The 20,746-nt window shown below is 39.2% G+C and overlaps 3 protein-coding genes and 1 long non-coding RNA gene across 4 annotated transcripts in view; 3 read left to right on the top strand and 1 right to left on the bottom strand.

The window, feature by feature from the left end:
- Positions 1–1,842: 1,842 nt before the first annotated feature.
- On the top strand, positions 1,843–6,987 carry LOC149053747 (uncharacterized). Its single transcript, XM_089183643.1, has 5 exons — positions 1,843–1,895; positions 2,094–2,428; positions 3,197–3,401; positions 4,322–4,506; positions 5,608–6,987. Exons 1-5 carry the CDS (start codon positions 1,843–1,845, stop codon positions 6,807–6,809), a joined length of 1,980 nt encoding a protein of 659 aa, XP_089039769.1. The 3' UTR covers positions 6,810–6,987.
- An 897-nt stretch (positions 6,988–7,884) lies between these two features.
- LOC149053746 (uncharacterized) lies at positions 7,885–12,093 on the top strand. Its single transcript, XR_016188224.1, has 2 exons — positions 7,885–8,022; positions 11,284–12,093. It is a non-coding gene; the product is annotated as an uncharacterized LOC149053746 (long non-coding RNA).
- A 3,408-nt stretch (positions 12,094–15,501) lies between these two features.
- On the bottom strand, positions 15,502–17,106 carry LOC149053745 (uncharacterized). Its single transcript, XM_089183640.1, has one exon. The coding sequence runs from the start codon at positions 17,005–17,007 to the stop codon at positions 15,502–15,504; it is 1,506 nt and encodes a 501-aa protein (XP_089039766.1). The 5' UTR covers positions 17,008–17,106.
- Positions 17,107–18,758: 1,652 nt separating this feature from the next.
- LOC149053742 (uncharacterized) overlaps positions 18,759–20,746 on the top strand; it is a 24,555-nt gene continuing 22,567 nt past the window's right edge. Inside the window, exon 1 of the mRNA XM_089183630.1 lies at positions 18,759–19,354. Within this exon, the coding sequence (XP_089039756.1) occupies positions 18,836–19,354 (519 nt within the window). The 5' untranslated portion in view covers positions 18,759–18,835. The remainder of the gene's footprint in view (positions 19,355–20,746) is intronic.

Genomic DNA, 20,746 nt, shown 5'->3' with positions numbered 1-20,746 from the left:
CCAAAGTCTGAAAAGGTTTTTGAGCAACTTTAACGTTGTGGCCATTCAAAATTCTCTTGATGGGTTCCGTAACACCCTGAATGTAGGGAATAACAGCAAAACCAGTCGCTGGTTCCCTCTCATCAGGAGTGCTACTAGTTGTAACTGGTTTTCGGCAGTTACGGAGCGAGAAAAGTTTCCCGTTTCTGCCCGCAGTTTGTGGCTTTCTTGATTTGTGTACCGTTCGTAGGTTAAGTTCTTTTGTTTTGCAGTTCTAGCTAAGTTAACGTAGTAAAGATTTGATGAGTTGCCAGTGGTTTTGATATTTAAACATCTATCTTTTTTGTGAAGAGCTCAATGAGTAAAGGTCTATAAAATTCCAAAGGCGTATTTCTATATTAACAGCATTCGCCGCTTTCAATGTGTTATGATGTGAGCTGGAGACATGGATCGAGTACGAAAATACAAAGCCTGTTGGAAAACTTTCGAGAGAGATGATTTTCTGAGAAATTTACAGGTGAAAACAGAATATACTGTTATTGCGTCATAGTGCCTAGTAAAGACAATTCGAGAAACATACGTCCTAAGCAATCGTTTTTCAGCAATCAGAGAAACGAGAGACGGGAGACACGGTTAACAAGATCCTTAAAATCAACGGCCTTTTCCAATTTTCCTCATCCTGATTGTATATTTACCCTACCTATTCTGTTCAGTGAAATTTCACCGACCCAATCCTTCAATCCAGTCCCCCGATATTCCTTCTACTCTTAAGCTGAGCCATCTAGGGGACTTTGCCCCTTACCAGGCCCCAACACGTTTCCGACACGTTATTCTACTTTTGTCTTATATTTGGACCATTTCTGCTCAACCCGGCTAAGCTCGGCTAATTCTTAGCAACAATCATTTGTTTGATACATCAATGCAAACTGAGAAGTTCAGCCACGTTTCGACTTTACACAACTCTACGGCACGCTGGGCTTGCTTTTGTACCGCGGTGGGCTGCCACGGGAAATTGCTGTACTGTATGGTAAATTTGAAACGGCCTGCGTAATGATCATATTTAAAAAGCTATACTAATCATTTCAGCATCTATTTTCTTGGAAAATATTGGAGGGATGAAGCTCAAATTCGTAAAAGAGATCGAGCATCATATCATCGATCAACAACCGTCGCTAGTTAGGAGAGAATTTCAGTAATTTGGCGTTAACTTCAGTTTGACGTGGAGGAGGTCGCGGCTGGCGGCCTCCAGCCAAAAGTAATTTCGTAAAAAGACGCTTCAAACGGCCCATGAAGACGTAAAAATACCCCAAATGAGTTCTTTAACATTTTATTGAACTTTATAGAGATATTAAGACCGAGATGTAATTTAGATATGCAATTTTCAGAGTCTTCACGTAGGGTTAAAGGACTGAATTAAATAAAAGCCCTTACATTGCTTAAAGCCTCTCTCAGTTAAAAGCGAACTATTTCCTGAAATCTTGGATCGCTTGCTAACAATCGTGTTTAAATGTAGCGGTAAATTTTCACAAATACGCTGAATAAAACAGGCAAGGGTACCTACTTATCCTAGAAATGAGTTTTGAAATCATTCCAAACAGCATCGTCTCGTCTACAAGTGTACAATTTACGCAAATCCCAGGCATTTTGATCGCGATGGGTAAACAAGCGAAATGACATCCTGAATTTGTTGCAGAGAAAGACAACGCCAACACCGAGAGATTTTCCTTAACGCAGTGGAGAATTCTGCAACACGCTTCATTCCGCTTTAACTTGTAACACAACCGGCTGCTTAAATGGAGGCAAGCTGAGTGAAGACAGAAAAGCCTCCATAAATATTATGTTTCCATAGAAAGGTTCGTAGTCATGGTGACGGTGACGTTTTTACGACTCAAGCTTAGTTCAGTGGCCACGGATATGTTTGTGAACGTCTTTAGAGTCGGTTTTCACGGAAGGGTTCGTAGTCATGGTGACGGTGACATTTTCACAACTCATGCTGGGGTCAAGCGGATATGTTTGTGTTGGAGTCGAGTTTCGACGCTTAACCGCTGTCAGTAAAACTTAGTGCACTCAACAACACGTGGGCAAAATTGCCTAGAAAATCCATAAATTGCCAGTCGAAAGGCGCTAACTTTTGCTGAAATCTTGGTCAACTGGGAGCCTATTGGTCGGTTTTTTAGAAGCTTTAGTGACCAGGTTCTTCCCGCTGATACAGAACTCGCCGACATGGGTGGAGGGTGTGTCTGCTTCACAGTTCAGGCAAGCAGTTTAAAGGGGCTCACCACTTTGTGGAATATGTACCAGGACGGCACACTCAGGGCACGCCTGTACGACTTCTTGGTGACTGAAGTTAAGCATCTTGCTGAAGCTGGGGAGAATGTTGAACTAACAGTTACAATTGAGGAAGAAGAATACAAGAGAGCCTGCATTGATCTAAATAATGAAGCCAAAAGTAATCAAGCTACATATACTCTGCAGATAAAGCAAAAAAATTAGTTCCAGGATCATTTTCGTGTAAGATATTTAATTATATCGCAAATCAGTTTTCACTTCGTCTTCAAATAAGTGTTTCGACCCTTAACTAACCATGGCCCCTACTCTATTCGTTTTGACGAACACCGGACGAAAAAATGAATTTACCTGGGTTGCAAATGTTGAGCAAATATGAGACAAATTTCACTTTTGCCTAATTTTGCTCATTTTTGCTCAGTGGCAAAGATCATCTTTGCATATGGGAATATTTACGACCGCTCTTAAGAATAAAAAAAAGTAAAATTCTCAATAAAAATACCTCACCTTACTTCCACAGTGCATCGCTTGTTATCTGACCGCTAACTATGTTGAAAAAAACCCATTTCAGTGAGTTATTTATTTCTAAATTTACTTCATAAGAGAAGGGCTACTTTTATGTAGTAAACCTGGAAATGCCCTATGCGCTAGGATGAAGCAAACAAAGAGCAAAATGTCACATTTACATCACATTTACACACCAACACCCTAAGAGCAAGTCAGCATATTTACGCATTTTTTGGCACTATAGCAAGTGCGGTACAAATTCAGATCACTAAATTTGCTACTTATATGTTCACTTGGCAAACCTAAGTAAATCCCTTTTTTTGTGCAAGGGAAGGGCTAACTCTCGAAACGTCAGCTTAAGAAACTCTGAACCTGCAGTTCACATTATCAACTCATTTGATGAAACCAAATTGTCTTGTTTTAGGTCATGCGAAGGTGCCAGAAAGAAAACGTAAACAATCTGATTCAACGCCGAACGAGGATGAAACATTGCCAATAAAAATGAAAAGACTAGAGAATGATTTCCAACTTCTAAAGGAGAGAGTGGAGAGTCAAGAGGAACAAATGACTAGACTTCCATTTGAGTTTTTGGAGACAAGAGTGGCCACGGAAATAATTCCAGCAGAGGAAGATAACTAAATCATGCAAACATTCAAGTTAAGCTCGATGAAATATATACAGTCGAATCGTTATTAAGCCGTCAACCACGGGGATTGACGAGGTGGCGCTTAATACAGGTTAACCACTAAATACATATGTATGGATACGATAAAAACCGAGGAAAAAACACTATTTTATGCCATAACTGACAAATTGTTGTGAAAAAACTTGCTCAAAAGTACTATTAACATTGATTCTGGTAGATTAACATGGACTGAACTTTACTTGAAAGATTGTTCTTGGTTAGTGGAGGACTTTCTGGGGGAAATCACATGGTTTTCATGGGGGATCAGTCGTTACCAACAGAATATAAATGGGGGGGGGGGGTACCGTAGAAAATGATTTGCCATTTTACTACCACCAAGGAGAGGGGGGTCATAAGAATACAACAGAGCTTTGGGGGGGGGGGGGGTAATCAGGTAAACTTTTACGTGTCACAGCCAAATTCCTTCGTTAAAACTGTTTATAACTGAATTTAAACAGATAAGGCCTTTCGAGATTTCATTCCTTACATACTCACAAACATCCATATTTTGTTTACTTTCCTTACAAAGGCTGTTGAGAGACAATGTATGAAAACATTCTAGTCTTTTAATATATCAAATTAGATATGTAAATGTACGCGGGTAATTTGATGATTAAAGAGATAAAAGCGAGAGTAGATTATATCAAGAGATTATGAACAGTTTGTATTCTCTTGATTATACCTCGACCGCATACAGAAAGCTTGCAAGGAGCGCCATAGTTTATTTCTTTAAGTCTTTCCATCTTTAACCTGCTCCCACTGTAAACTGTTAGATATCTAGAAAGCTTATCAACACATAATTGCATTCATACTCTAAAATGACGTTTTCAGTGGGCAAAACATTTTGTTCCTTTATGTCTCTTTAGTTCGGAATGCCAGTTACGAAAGGCTCGGAGACAAGCCATGGGGTTATGACGAATACAAATGGAATTTCACTGAAATGTACGTGGAAAGTCTAAATTTTGAGACGAAAAGTCTAATGTCTGAAGCATCTGACAGCGGTATGGGAACTGAAGGAGCGCCATCTGAATTTGACGTGGATATCGGTGGTCAGTATCGAAAAGTCAAAATTATCATACTTTCTGTAATAATAATAATGACAGTAATTATAACTTTTTTTAAACACGATAAGTATTTGAAGCCAATTAAATTAAAATATAAGAAATCACGTGACTGAGTTAAAAGTTTACAGAAATGCTTTATACTCTTGGAATCTATGTAAAAATCTATCATTCTGCTCCATGATATCGAACCCCTGATTTTGTTTAGTTTTTTATCTTGTTGTGATGATAGCAAAAAAACCGTTATCATTCTTCGTGAAATGTAGGAAGCCGTGTTTGAAATGTTATGCATAGAAGGTGAAACTTATTTTTTTGAATGTCGCATAATCCAAGTCTAGAACAAAAAAGGTTATCTTTCAAATCGGCACTCTTAATACCTACTTTATCAACGAACGCTTTTCATTCAACATATTTATTTGCATATAAACACACACACAAGCCACAATTCCTCCATTCGCTTTGACGAAGGGCTAACACTCGAAACGTCAGCTTTGAAACCCTTAACGATGCCTAATTTACGTTAAACTTATCAACTCAGTTGATATACCAAATTATCTTGTTAAGTACTATTGTTATCACTATCATTATTATTATCATCATTATCATTATTATGACGAAAAGAGCCGCTAAGTTTGCGAAGCGAGCAAGCAGCAAAATACGTTACCTTGAATTATTTAACAGAATAATGGAACGGAGGAATGGTGGATCGGCGTAATAGCGGAGTATCTTAAGACACGGAATGACGGAATATCCTAAAACACGGAATACCGTTTTGTATGAAAAAAATGTCTGAAAAAATGGAATTGCAATAAAATAGGAAAACTAAAAGAAGTGTACGTAATATCATTGGGGCCCGGAGGGTGAGGGAACCATGAAGCTTTCGAGTTAGCCCCTGCAAAACTACATTCTAGCGTCAGTATACAACCTCTAGTTCTTTCCAATGCTCTAAAAATTGTGTTATATCAGATGCCACATGCAATCTTTGACTGTCTGTTTTTATATAATGAGTACAAACGTTATTATTACAAAATACCGAAAGATATGTCTATTTTGCTATGAAATTTTCCTTTCATTTATTTTCTTTTTCAGACAAACGTGACACTCAGACGGTAACAGGTGACAGTTGGAACTCACTGTCTTCAGCTGTGCAGACTGGCAACTTTGCCATCATCGAGGATATGTTGTCACATGGCCTGGATATCAACACAAAAAATAATGATGGAATTACGGCTTTAATTTTAGCAGCTTTTACTGGCGAAAGAGGTGCCATAAATTACCTCCTAGACAAGGGAGCTGATCCCTTTATTGTAAGCCACTCTGGCAGAAATCCACTGCACGCCGCTTCAGTGGGTGGTCATGTCGCCATCATCGAGACACTAATGTCACGTAGCCTAGATGTCAATTCCAAAGACAATAGAGGCATGACACCATTGATGTTGGCTGCAGCGTCTGGCAAGATTGAAGCTGTAAATTATCTTTTAGACAAGGGAGCCGATCCCTCTATTAGAGATCAGTCAGGAAGAAATTCACTGCATGCTGCTTCAAAGGGTGGTAATGTCGCAATCATCGAGACACTAATGTCACGTAGCCTAGATGTCAATTCCAAAGATAATGACGGCAGTACACCATTGATATTAGCTGCAGCGCTTGGCAAGATTGAAGCTGTAAAATATCTTTTAGACAAAGGATCTGATCCCTATATTAGAAACCAGTTTGGAAGGAATTCACTGCACGCTGCTTCACAGGATGGTAATGTCGCAATCATCGAGACACTAATGTCACGTGGTCTTGATGTCAATTCAAAAGATAATGACGGCCTTACCCCATTGATGTTGGCTGCAGTGCTTGTTAAGATTGAAGCTGTAAAATATCTTTTAGACAAAGGATCTGATCCCTATATTAGAAACCAGTCAGGAAGGAATTCACTGCACGCCGCTTCAGAGGGTGATAATGTCGCAATCATCGAGACACTAATGTCACGTGGTCTAGATGTCAATTCCAAAGACAATAGAGGCAGGACACCATTGATGTTTGCTGCAGCGTCTGGCAAGATTGAAGCTGTAAATTATCTTTTAGACAAAGGAGCCGATCCCTTTATTAGAGACCAGTCGGGAAGAAATTTACTGCACGCCGCTTCAACGGGCGATAATGTCGCTATCATCACAAAAATGCTGTCACTTGGTTTGGATGTTAATTCAAAAGATATTAGAGGTCACACACCGTTAAAAATCGCAAAAACATTTGGTAAAACTGAGGCCGTAACCTTCCTACTTAGCAAGGGAGGACATTAGTTTTTATTTCTTACTGCTCCTTTTAAAGGCCTTAAACGACTACCGCTTGTCACTGCACGAGTGTTACCGGGATGCATGCTTACGAACTATGAATTTTGAAGTAACTGTCACTTTTACTCACATAATATTTACTGCAGTCACCAAAAAGCTGAGTCGTTACAGAAATTCAAAGCCTTACCCATATTACCCGTTTTACAACATTCTTTGGGAGAGATTTTTGTCGATTAGGCAAAGATATAATGCTTTTTTGGCGGAAAGTATGTTCGTCATTGAAAAAGCGCTAAGTCAAGATTATTTGGCAAGCTATTAGTGTTTTTTGTTTTCCTTTTTTCTTCGCCTTTAATTCGACTTGTATGATCTCGAGTGGCAATATTGAGCACAGTAATGGTAAACTACTTAGTTATTATACGGTCAGAAACGTGTTTTTTTTTTTTTGGAGAACAAATAATAACGCGAAGAGAAGAGTTGATTGATAAAATATAACCGTGATTAACAAATAGAGAAGCCTTGACTGTGCTCTGTTCTATTATAAAGCACGCAGGAAGCGGCTAGAGCACGAAAGAAGTGTCGGGAGAAACACGAGACGTAGTCCAGTGTTTCTTCACACTTCTTGAGTGCTCTAACCGCTTCCTAAGTGCTTTACAACAAAACAGAGCACAGTCAAGGCTTCTCTATTTGTTTTATAATAAAGAATCCGTTAAATTCCTCAGGAATTTCTTTCAATTTTCAAAACAAATCTTATTTCCAAAGCGAACAACAGTGTCGTCAGTATGCTCTATACTCTCATAAAGCACACTACAATAAGCCAATCAGAATCCCTGTTAGAATGGTTCAAATAATCTGATTGGCTGTACAAGACTAAAGCTGTCAAAAATGTCAAACCGTCAAAGTTCATATTCTGCAATAGTTTACAAATAGAAAATACAAATTACAAAACAGCTCGGCATGTCGAATTTAACACTTTTGCCTGAAGTTTTTTAGTTTCTAATACAGGATCTGAAAGTGAAATGTTCAGTGAAATTCGGCCCAATCGTGGCTCACAAAAATACGCAAGTTTTTTCATATGACAAGTAGAAAACAAACTGTTCAAGGCGAGTGTATTATGAATGAACAACAGCCGAATTCACTAAGAAATGAAGATCGCTCGGAATGACAGCGCCGTAAAACTCGGTTGCAGTGACTGATCTGGCCTTCCACTCAACGCATCGGAAAGGTAATCAGGGCAAGCTCTTATTTTTTCACTCGAAGGGTAGTCGATTCAGTTCCTGAGGCTTGCTCCACTGCGATGACCGATAATCGCCATGATTAGCGAGCTGCGATAGACCTTAAGTCGCTCTGACACCGTCATGATTAGTATGAATTTTAACAGTTATGCCAGGCTATATTTTTCATCATTCCTGTTTTTTCTGTTTGAAATCGAAACTTTATATATTATACAAGTGTTAGCTGTGTTTGATTTTTATTACCGTACGTAAACTCGCAATCTAACTGAGCGTGAAAACCGTTAAAAAAACTCGGACTGTCTATCTTGTGTTATCTTTGAGGATTTTTGTCTCTGCTCACGTTACAGTAACGTAAATTACTGCGCCTGGAATTTTTGCAAACCTTTGCTCGCTTGTTCCGAAATTTCACTTTCAATTAACGAAAGAAAAGCCAGAAAGAAGCCCCTTCTTCTCGTGGAACTTATTCTTGGTCCCAAAATGTGCAAGGAAGTTTTGTGGAATGATCAAATGATCCTCTCGCTTTAAGACAATTGTTTTATTTTTAATTTGTCAAAAAACCGTCTTTTTATAGTTTTACAACACAGCGAGAGGTAATGAAAGGATGAAATTATTTTCAAAACAAGATACGGCGATGAGCTCGTTCAGGTCAAGGCGGCTATTCTATTCAATGAGTAAAAAGGGTACGTTTCTAAAGAAACTGTGGAGCTTCGTCAGGGGAAGAGTATAAAAGGGTAATTAAGTATCATTGACTGAGTTGAACGTAAATTGGCCACCGTAAAGAGTTAAAAAGTTAACGTTGCGAGCGTTAGCCCTTCGTCAGAACGATTGTCGAAGGGCTAACGCTCGCAACGTCAACTTTGAAACTCTTTACGGTGGCCAATTTACGTTGCCAACTCAGGTGATAATACCTAACAACCCTATTCTATTAAATGGTTTATCGATAACAGGGCACCTTGCTGCGTAATCGCGGGTGGTCTCTAATTTTAGAAATTTATGCGCAGAATGGAATACGTAAGCCAAGCAATTTCTTTCAGTTTAAAAACAGTGCAAAAGCATTGTTGCCTTATCACAACATTCCTCTTAGTAATACTTTTAGTCCATGATCACTATCATTCCAGGCATTGAAACGAGAAAGACCTCTCCCGTAGACTTTGGTTGTTTTGGTTTCGTGAGTCAATGTTGTCGCCTGCACTTGACCCGAAACGCAAGTAATTGTTTTGGCAATTAAAATAACTCAATGATATATATGTATATCGAAAAAAGTTGACCAGTTTGAGAAGAATTGATTGACTACGGAAATATCGATAAAGTTTCATCTCACGCATGCCTAGACCAAAGATACTATCGGCAAAGTGACGAACTTTTCCATTGGCAAGTTGAAGTTCTAAAAACGAGAAGTCTTTTTTTCCAATTTTATTACGATGCGGCTCGCAAAGGGACAGTGGGAATTCCATAAAAGTTTCAGTAGTTTCAGTTTCAGTTTCAGCTCTCCGGAGATAAAGAAGCTGCAACTTCGTCAAGATTCAATCGCTATCTAATCAAGATTTTCAACATCAGATTTATTCAAGAATCTTCACAATGATAAGAAATAGTATTCACGTTGACTGAAGATCAGGTCAACTTCGGCATAGGGTAAAATATGGACTGGACTATTTTTTGGACCATTTTTTGGACCATTTTTTGGACCATTTTTTGGACCATTTTTTGGACCATTTTTTGGACCATTTTTTGGACCATTTTTTGGACCATTTTGAAGGGGGAAGCACACCATTAGTACTGAGGGAGGGAAGGATGAAGTCTATCAGTACTAAGAGAGGGGTGGGAGGTGGAGTGTTATTACTCAGGGAGGGGTGTGAGACGGACAATTACTACGCAGGGAGGGGTGAGAGGTGGTTGTAATGGTAAACACTACTGGTTAATGGAGCTTTAACTCGATCACACAAACAATTTTGATCGGTTTTTCGTCTGAGTTTTTGTATGTTAAAATTTCAGCGCTTGGCCGCTGCGTTTCTTCATTTTTTTGTCATGCGAAAGCGAAACTGCCACGAAACACTGGACTTCTACGTTTTGCCGACGGAAATTATCAGTAAGCAACAGTAGCCACCATAGTTCCACTTCGCAGGCTTCATAGGTTTTAACGCAAGAACTGATCGACAGCCGCTTGGGCAAATTGGAAAACAAACCTAGGGGAGTCGCGAGGAATACCTGGTCGCGATTTCCGGTGTCGGTGATTATCTCCTTTGTTTGCGAAACAGATGAAATCGAAATTTGCGCTTTCCCATTTTGAGAGTACAGCAGTGTTTTTGGTCGATTCGAGAACATGGATTCCTCTTCGAAATCGTTCGCTGATGATTTTATATAGTGAAGGTATAAACTTTAAAATTTCGATAGCGCTTTTGAATTCTAAATGCTGCTAAGTTAAGACCGGAAATTCCGTGATCTCGTTTGATAAGATCTATGACAAAAGGAAGATAGTTAAAGTTAATAATTAAATACTGTATACACAGAGGGAAATTTGAAGCAACTGATGGTGCACAAGCTGACTCAAAAGGCGCACGCATAACTCAACAGTGGAGGATCGTAAACGCGATATTTTCAATACAAATTAAAGTCCAGTGTTTACGTGGCAGTTTTGCTTTCGCATGACAAAAAAAAATGAAGAAACGCCGCGGCCCAGCGCTAAAATTTTGACATACAAAAACTCAGTCGAAAAACCAATTAAAATTGTTTGTACGATCGATTTAAAGCTCCATTAGCTAGCAGTGTTTCCTATTACAACCACCTCCCAACCCTCTCTGCGTAGTAATAGTCCGTCTCACACCCCTCCCTAAGTAATAACACTCCACCTCCCACCCCTCTCTTGGTACTGATAGACTTCATCCTACCCCTCCCTCAGTACTAATGGTGTGCTCCCCCTTCAAAATGGTCCAAAAAATAGTCCAAAAAATAGTCCAGTCCATATTTTACCCTATGCCGTCAACTTCAAAGATCGGTCAACAATATGAAACACTGACAACACGTAACCCGTGTAACGTGATAGTAGAAAGAAGTAGAGAGTGTTTAAACGGTTTTTAAGTACGTGCTTAAGGGGTTTCCGCTAATTCTCTGCGAGACAAATCAAAGCAGGTTGGGTCGTTTATGAATTTAACTTCGGTGCGTCTTTCTGTTCATTTGAGTGGACATCGCTTGAATCTTAAAAAGGTAAATTACCTCGACATAGTACACCTCATCCGCGAAATTTTATTTATCAGTTATGGAGAAGCTTTACAAGACACGCAGTGAAACCTACCTTTGGCGGGTAAAACCGAAATTCTGGAAAGAGCCTTTGCCGAAACAGAAGAAAAAACTAACCAAAGGAAAGAGCTTCCTTCCGCATTCGCCTCCATCTTATCGTTTTATAAACAACAACTTCAGTAGTTTGGTATCGTCTGAAGAAGGAGATTTTTGCCAGCTAAAAGAGTGCGCTGTGTTCAGAAGAAGACCAAGTTGGCATAGGAGACGCTTTGTGCTGTTGGCAGATAAGCTATACTGTTATGAGAGGAGGGAAGAAGTGCTGGTCTTCTTCGAGATCACAATGATGTCCAATGTCACGTCTTTGACTGTTCAGAACTCTATATGCATTAAGATTTCCCAGGTTGATGGGAGTATTAGAATGTTGAGATTCTCGTCTACAGAAGTCAGAAACGCTTGGCTCACGGCCTTATTGACAGCTAAGGCAGTCAATTTACTGAAGTACCAGTAATACTTTTAGAGGCATCACCACTTCAGTAAATAATCTGAACATTCAAGCATGTAATTATTCGAGTTTAATTCTCTCCAGGTGTAAATATACTTTTGGACTACTGATAAGGTTTGAAACAATATTGTAATCATGATAATGACAATACATTTTTTAAAATCTCCAAGAGAAAAATATAAAACATTTCAAGGTTAAAGTTAAGTCAAGGTTAAAACAGTATTTATTTAGTCGTTCAAGGAACACAAATATAAATTCCCATGAAATTGTTGCGCTTTTATTTTGTAAAGCCTTTTTATTAAAGTGACCTTTGAGATAATTAATCGTAATCGTTTTAAGAGGGAAACAAGCACCTTTTATTGTCAGATCAATAAATTTGTATATAAATATTTAACTTTAGGAAAAGTCCAGAAGAGCTGGGATTATTCATGAAAAAGTTAATCTTTTTTCGACCATAAAATCCCTTTGATTTCAATGACTCAAAAGGGTAAGCTTTAAAAATGTATCTGTAGGTCGCAAAACTAGGATGTCATTCCTTTAAATAGTTCATCTCGTTGAAAATGCGCAGTTCAAATATAAACATTTGACTGAGCAACACGAGATGGGTGGCATGTTTACAGAGCACCTCTTTAGCTCGTCCGCCACACTGACCGGAAGATAAGGTCAAAGTAAATAAGTTTATTTGAACATACTCTTCGGCTACTGAAAATGTCTTTTATCAGAGCTACTTCAGAACCGCAAATATTAGAGGAATCTTCTGTTTATCTTACCCATTTCCTCCCTACATTTCTCAAACAGTGATTTTCTTTGCTGATTTACATAGGTATGTTAACTCTGAGAATTGGGGAGTTGATCAGACAACATCCCTTTTCTTCATTCTCGTCATAGTGCGGGAGGGAATAATGAATTGGTCAGCAGTCCTGGTGAAGGGGTTAAAACTCTACAATGAAGATTATCAAAAATATGCTTAGCATTTAGTAATGACAGAGAGAAAACCATTCCATTCTGGCAACGTGACTTGAACAAATCTGAATAGATTTTAGGTTGAAAAATCAATGGACATGTTTTCAGACGCATTAAAATCGAACTTGTTCTCAAAATTTAATCCTTTAAGAAGACATTGAAAACATGATTTTGGCGAATTACAGTTTAAGGCGTATTGCATCGTACGTGAACTGTAATTTGTGTTACGTCACAAAGGTGAAAAGGTGAGTGGTTACTAGGCAAAAAAGACTTTTCAATCGCTATGCCGCTATAAGAAACCCACAAAAAGTCCAAAGATGAAAAAGTTCTGCTCTGGACATCACCTACGCTCGTCACTCGCAGCACGTTCAGTTGAAAGTCTCATTAAATTCAATGTTTTTTCGATGAGACTGAAGTTGAACCACGACACAAATAACATTCATGACCGACATGCTTTGCACACTTCTTTTAATTCGTTTGATTCTGTTTTTTGTACATTACTTACAGCTATGTTCATTTTTCATGAGCTGATTGAGCTAATAAAATTCTGATTAATATAAGACGTACTATTCATTTACCTCTACAAAAATATATTTTTGATATGCCTAATTATTAAGTTACGTTGTAGTTGAGTCTGGAGGTGAGAATATTTTTAAAAAGTTGTGCGACCACTAATACTATCCAATTTCTTCATCTCTTAATTCTATTTCTCATCCGCCATGAATAATCATCAAGTTTTCTTTTCACAAAAGAGATTAATATTTAAGTAACTCTTATAAAAGAAAAAAAACCAATAGTCAGGTTAATCCATTCCATTGTAATCTCCTAGAGAATTAGTGACATATACAGTCTTTTAAAAGAAAAAAGATAAATATCCTGTGTTTCCCTAGGAAGTATTACATAAGGTTCAAGAAAATTTAAATCTCAAATATAGAGGCAATTTTCAATTCTCTGAAAATGAGCAAATGCTGAAAAATTCAGGATAAGACCGTGGCAAAATTCTATGGAGTGTGAACTAAAATAAATAGCAATATGTCGGTAACTAATTAAGTTACTCTTCACAAAGTGTCTTCAGGCGAAGTACATCCCTTTTAACATCTCAGGATGAACTTGGACAGCTTTGGCCAAAATCTGCGGACTTCTCTCTTGTCTATGACCACCACTGCAAGACGAACCATTAAATATCCCTACCCCTTAGATTTCAAATCTCCCTAAACAAAAAGGACCTCTATCATCCTTCCACAATCACGCCCTTAATTCACCAGTCCCGGAGGCCTCATTCCTCCCCCCTCCCCCCTCCGCCTATCTCTAAAGGCTAAACTTCAAACCAATCTTCGAATCTGGCTTCTTTGGTTGCTTTTGGAGTAAAGACAAGACGCTAATGAACCCGCCCATTCCTCTTGCAGGGCACCAGCCGTCCTTCGCATTATCACGTGCTGTTGGACGACATTAATTTCAAAGCAGACGAGATCCAGGCCCTTACGTATCAGTTGTGTCATACTAGTACTTACGTCAGGTGCACACGAGTAGTATCCATACCATCCCCCGCCTATTATGCGCATTTGGTGGCATTCAGAATGCGATTTCATTTGGTAGAAAGAGAACGGGAAAGGTGAGATATTGTGCACGGTAGACGAAGAGTGTCCCCACTCATGAAGGATGGTGAAATTCCACATAATCTAATGAAACTTATTGGCCAAGGCAGAAACGTGACTGATAATTGAAAATTTGTGATTTTTTTTCCTTTACTGTTAAAGTGAGATCAGAACATACTATCACATTCCTGGGTAAGAAAATTGAACCTGGTAGAATTTGACTCATTGACCTCCACATATGAGCTGTAAAGGCTTTGCGAACTAAAAAATACCCATGAAATCTGAGAGGGAGGGCTTGGGATACCGGAGAGAGTAATCTACGGTTCAAGAGATAGGCGGAGGTGGGAGGGGGGAGGGCTGAGGCCTCCGGGACTGGGGAATTAAGGGCGTGATTGTGGATGGATGATAGAGGTCCTTTTTGTTTGGGGAGATTTGAAATCTAAGGGGTAGGGATATTTAATGGCTTAAAAGAGGAAAGAAGTTTAGAGAGCCGAGAGGTAAAGGAATCCAGGCGTAGCTAGCTGGAGGAAGGTGAGTTTAAGATCTTTTTCTTTTTGTTAATTCTGATATTAGTGAAAATCTTTTCGCAATGGCTCTCTATACAACCCTAAGAATGGTTCGTCAAAATAAAAACTCGCTGGAACTTTTGAGTACTATTTTTGAAAACAGTTCACCAAAAGGGTCTTTTGGAGCAAATAAAAAAAGAGTTGAATTTTTGCTTCTGTCGCCGGATTCTTGAAAATTACTGACAACCTCTCTTAAGGTGCTCTCTAAAGTAAATTTAGAGACAATGCTGGTAGAAAAAAAAGATAGTATTTTGGGCTTTGATTTAGTGTGTCTGTTTCAAATGGCTGGTTAAATCAGAAAAAAAGGCTTCGCGGGAAAATCTGTGACTTAGGGAAGAGCGCATTCTCTATTTTCCATTGTAGTATAGCTTTTCTTTTAAGGGGGGCACGTTTTGACTAATTCCACACTAAAACCAACCACAACAAATAAAACAAATGTGTGAAAACCTAAATAAAGTGAAGTTAGCAAAATTCTGCGATAGGAGTAGGCCTAGGGATGCGTTGATAATCCAGTTTTATTTTTCTATTTACCCTGTGGCCCCTGAGAGTGAGTCTAATTTCTCCTTATAATTTCACCCCTGGGGAGAATAAAGAAAATTAATTATTAACTCAAATTGCTCTTAATGTTTGGACAAACACTTCGACAAAGTTTCCATTTTTGTCCATGACTTTAACTTTTTGCACAGGGCAAAGTCCAGTAACAGGTTTCAACTTGCTTTTCTGGTACACAGCATTCCCCTGGATGTTACCATTCGATGTAGGTGTTGGCCCTTGGAACTGACTTTGAAACGGTGGTGCTTCGGGATTCAAACTTGTGTTAGTTTCTCCAGTCTTCTCATTATGTAGGCACCGGTGATGGTTTTTTCTGCATTTGTCGCAGGTTGAGCCGTCTGGTTTCTTGCAATCGTTTGTGTGATGCGCTCTCAGACACTTGCGACATCGCCAATGTTGCTTTACAACCTCCCACCTTTGATTGACTGTTAGAATCTGAAACTTAGGACATGCAGCCAGGTGATGTTTAGTCTTACAGCCAAGAGGACATGTTTCATCGTCAGAATCCTCGCTGTTAGTGGCGTTATTTTCTGTCTTTTTGGGACTTTTGTCTCGGCGAATTTCGTTTCTTTCCACTGTGTTGGTGTTCGCTTTCCCTCGGGAACGAATACTCGCTTCTTGATGTAACCAGGTGATTAGATTGCTCACGGTTTCTTCTTTTCCTTCTCTTTTCATTTCTCTACCAAAATCTGAATTGTCACTTGGATCGAGTTTGGACAGAAGCTGGGACATGAGGAACGGCGCTTCAACTGACTCCAGCACAGGACACCCAATATTATCTTCCATGTCACTTACATAACAGGCTATTGTCGTAGCGAAATGCGTTAAGGACTTAGATTCTCGTTTGACTGCTTTAAGATTATTAATCTCGGTGTGCAGTTCGTCCATTAGTTTTCGTCTGTCTGCGAACTCTGTATCCAAAATGATCCACGCGCTGTCAATGGTTTTACAAGTTTTTACTTGGTCGGTCCAGGACGATCCTTTTGGCATTGCATTTCGAAAACGTTGCAACTGTTCATCTTTATCCTGACCGTATTTCTTCATCCAATGGCTGAACTCCTTTTTCCACGTGGCATAGGTTCTGCGAGTTCCGTCCCATACTGGTACAGGTAATCGTTGTAAACTTGAGTTTGACGGTTTTGATCCGATGTTATCGGCCATTTTCTGCACCGCCGACGTCATGGACGACATTGATAATGTTAGCGCTTCCAGAGTTGTCGCATTGTTAGAATTTTCTGAGGAGTTTTGTTCCTTTTGATATGCAGCAAACTTTAAAGTGATTTGAAGGAAATCAGCTTTGGTTTTGTCTCCAGCTTTCTTTGTTGCTAACACGAGTTCGTCTTCTGGGCCAGTGCCTTCGTCGACCAGTCTATCCAGAATTGTTTCCTGCTGTTTCTTGACCAGCCTGTACTTGGTTTCTACTAAACTGAATGCTGCTTCAAGTGTTTTTAGTTCCGGTTTTACGGAGAAAATTGTTTCGAATTCTTCCATTAATTCGTACAAGAGTTTGACGGCATTGTCCAGTTTTCCCGCGAGAGTTTTCAAGTCTACCTTCGGCGGCATTGTGAGCGGAATTTAAATGCGAAGCTTGGCGGTAGTTAGTAACTCGGCGTTATCTTCTGCAACAAATTTTGACTGATTCGCTCCTGTGATTGAAGGGCTACTTTATGTTGAAGATTTCACCACTAACTGATTTTTGCGTACATGACCGTACATGGAATTTATTTGCACTTGTAGTAGTATAGTCAACTGAAAAATTAAATTAATATGACAAAGAAGGTTATTACACATGTCGATTTCGGTTGAAGCGACGGGAAAATATTATACTTACAATTTGTGTTCCATATGCGGCTAGTAAGCTTCGAAGTGCGATCTGTGGTGACACTTTTGAAATGTAAGTTGCGTAACGAACTTCTAGGTTTTTAAATAATTAGTCACCTGATCTATTTTTGCCGCGTTGCGCTAAGATAATTCAATATTCACAAAAAAAAAAATGACAAACGGCTTGAGAAATGCAAATCATCATCACTTAGCAAATGTAAAGAGAACAGTATGGAGAAAATGAACTCTGATATTAGGGTGCAAGGGGTTAAGAAACACTTTCCTTCCTTTCTCTTGGGTTGAGAGAAACAAAAATCTGCGCATTCCCGCGCGCAAATCCACATAAGTGGTTTGTTTACAGCAAATTGAAGAGTCAAGACCCGCGAGCGGGGGAAACTGGGGCTAGTGCTCGAAGTAGAGGTTCATAGCAAAACATCCAGGACTGAAGTTAAATAAGCGATCCTCGCAGTTATGATCACTACTGAACTAGTAGTTGAAATAAGGCCTGAAAAAAATTCAGGCCCGTCCGGGATTCATTCCACACTTGACACCAACGGAGCTAAATGAAGTAGCAGCGCAGGGCCAATGCAGTTTGATCAGTGCAGTCGGTGACTTTCACATGTTTGCAACACGAAATGGGAAATGCCAAGGAAACACTACTTTAATAAGGTCAAGAAAAAGTCCAATTCTTTGCAATAAACCTAACTTTGACTGAGTGTTCAGTGTCTCTAAGCTAATTGAATAGTTATTGAATTTGCGAAGATAGGTCACATATACGGCGAATTCAATGCACATTCTCGTTCAATAGGCCTTTCAACCTCATTGAACTAATATGAGGGAAAGGTTCAAATCTGTTATTTTAAGCTTGTACTTTGCGGACGTTGTCCTTTACTCCCCCCCCCCCCCCCCCCCGTCTTTTACCTTAATTTTAATAGCTACTCATTACCGAAATCATTGATTGGGTATCTCACAGACTCTTTGATTTTTTTGATTGACCTGAAAATGCCATACACTTTAAGTCAGCACATCGTATACTGTTTCTCTTTAACTTAGTACTCTAAATGATGTATGCATGGGACACCTTTTACGATCTAAAACAACTCAGTGATTTCATTAGTTAATTAATATTCAACTTTACCAAGAGCTTTGATTCAATCGTTTAATGCAAATCAAAGCCATGTTCCGAAAAAGAGTTTTCAATTGGGTTAACTAATTCCCGCGTTAAGAATTTCTCAGCATTTCTTCCAATTAAACCATTTATTTACTCATTTATAAATGAATTATGAAATTGTTTCTTGATCAATAGCGCGATATATTTCACGCGTATGGTTGTATGCTAAGTAGTTTTTTATGGCACGAAAGGAGACTACATTAAAGGAGTAAGCACTTCACAGTCCCAAGTCCGATCCAAGATCCATCTGTGGACTAATGTGATGGTATTTGACGTATATTCGATCGCGTGTAAACCTAGCCACTGTGCGTGACATCGAATGAAACTCTTCCGCCAGATTGTGAATTTACACGAACTGCGCTCGATCGAAATGGTAGATGCATAGCAACGACGGTTGAAATGTCTTACGTAGAATATAATCATCTTCTTTTTGAGTTAAGCCAACGACTCGATCAGCTGAACGAACATGAACACATAATCTTAATGTGTAGAGGGCTTGTGGCGTCTAGACCCGAAGACATCCCCAATGCATTATCGCTCTTTCGAGAGCTAGAGGATCGAAATAATTTGGCCATTGATAAAGTTGAGCTATGGAAAGAGCTTCTGAAAGCGGTCGGAGAATGGTCGTTGTTTCAGAAAGTGAGAAAGTTCGACGACAAAAGGGAAGAATATAAAGAATTGCTTGAACAGATCAGCCGTGCTCTCGACGAAAGCAATCAACTACAGCAGCTCATTTCTGTCTGCACTGCGAGGGAAACTTTGGACGAAAATGAAAGAAACACTCAGGTTGTTCGAATTTTGTTCGAAAAACTTGAACGGCGGGGACTTTTTGCGTTTGGTCGTCTTGATTTCTTAAAAGGGATTTTATCGGGAATTGAGAGGCAAGATCTGGTGATGAAAGTTCAGGATTTCGAGAAGTGACGAATTGATGAGGATGAATTTGAAAGAAGGAAAGGTAACGATCATTTGGTCATCTGCAATTCATACTTTCCCGCATTTTTTGCGGGAAAGTATCTAAGAGTCTTTGCTCAGATAACGTTCATCGATTGACCATAATATGCTATATATTGATCAGAACTCAAAATTTAAACCCAACTCTGTCAGTTTATTATAATTCTCCTGCCTAATTTGTCACTGAATCTAACAATTTGTCATTGAATCTTACAATTTAAGCGCAAGCTGGTAGCATTGTTGCGGTCGTTGTTTCAGAAAGTGAAAAAACAAACTCCATAAACAAACCAAAGATCTGAAGCACTGTAAACTAATTAATGCATACCGACGATCTACTATAAAACTATTTTAAGGAGATATAAGATACCTAGCGTACTCGTTAACATGCTCATGTCGGTACGTTATACGGTCGAAGTTGTTTCCAATTTCTTCTCTGAATCCGAGTCGTGCCCCCAAAATTCGCCAGCGAGGAAATTGTCAAGACGATTGCAATAATAATTTAAGGTTTTTCAGAGTGTCCATCAATAAACACTAGGTGTTCATTGTCCATCTACAAGTTAGGTATGATGCAGGCGATGTGCGCACTCTGAATACGAAGTATCATGGTTGTAATACAAAAAGCGAGTCATTTGCAGCCTGCCGTGGTCGAGTGAACATCTTTGGTTGCAGCGAGATAGCGTGAATTAACGTGGAATGTAATGAGGATTCACTATCTGTCGCCGTTCCTTCAAAAGTTTAATTATTAAAAGTGTTTACGGGCCTGCGCGACTCCTGTCATTCCTCCGTGACGAATTCGCACTTAAGAGGCAACTGGCGAAGATCAGAAAGAATCGAAACTGCACTCTTGCCTAGGAAACTACACAAATGGTAGCAGTTACATTCACAGTCGATGGCTGTGTGAACAGTAAAAAATTCAGAAAATACATTCTTCGACGCGAGTTATATGTTTAACGCATTACAAAGACCTTCTTGTTGCGTTACCTCAACTACACGGACTGGACTCGAAACTAATCTCAGGGCCGCAAGGCTCCATGGACTGTCTCGTTATTATGTATCAGCTGTTTTGTCTCGTGTCGCACCAAGCGAAAGTTAAAAATGATTAACGCGTGTTTTCACAAAGGATTTGTCTAAGGATCAAGGATTTGCCAAAGGATATTTTAATGCTGGCGAGTTTATAACTCTATGTTCTCACAAGGCTGAACGAATTTAAGTTTTACTGCCAGATATGTCATTTGCACGGAAAGATCTCTAGATAATGTTTGTGATTTCGCAATTTCCACAGCTTCAGATTACATCTACTTAATAATTACTGAAAATCCAAGCCTTGTCGACCGTGCACTTCAATCACCCATTGGCCCA

This window comes from Pocillopora damicornis, chromosome 1 (assembly GCF_964200805.1).
Source record: "Pocillopora damicornis chromosome 1, jaPocDami1.2, whole genome shotgun sequence".
In the NCBI taxonomy this organism is placed as follows: domain Eukaryota; kingdom Metazoa; phylum Cnidaria; class Anthozoa; order Scleractinia; family Pocilloporidae; genus Pocillopora; species Pocillopora damicornis.
The sequence above is the reverse complement of the archived record's forward strand: the minus strand, read 5'-3'. Positions and strand labels throughout refer to the sequence as shown.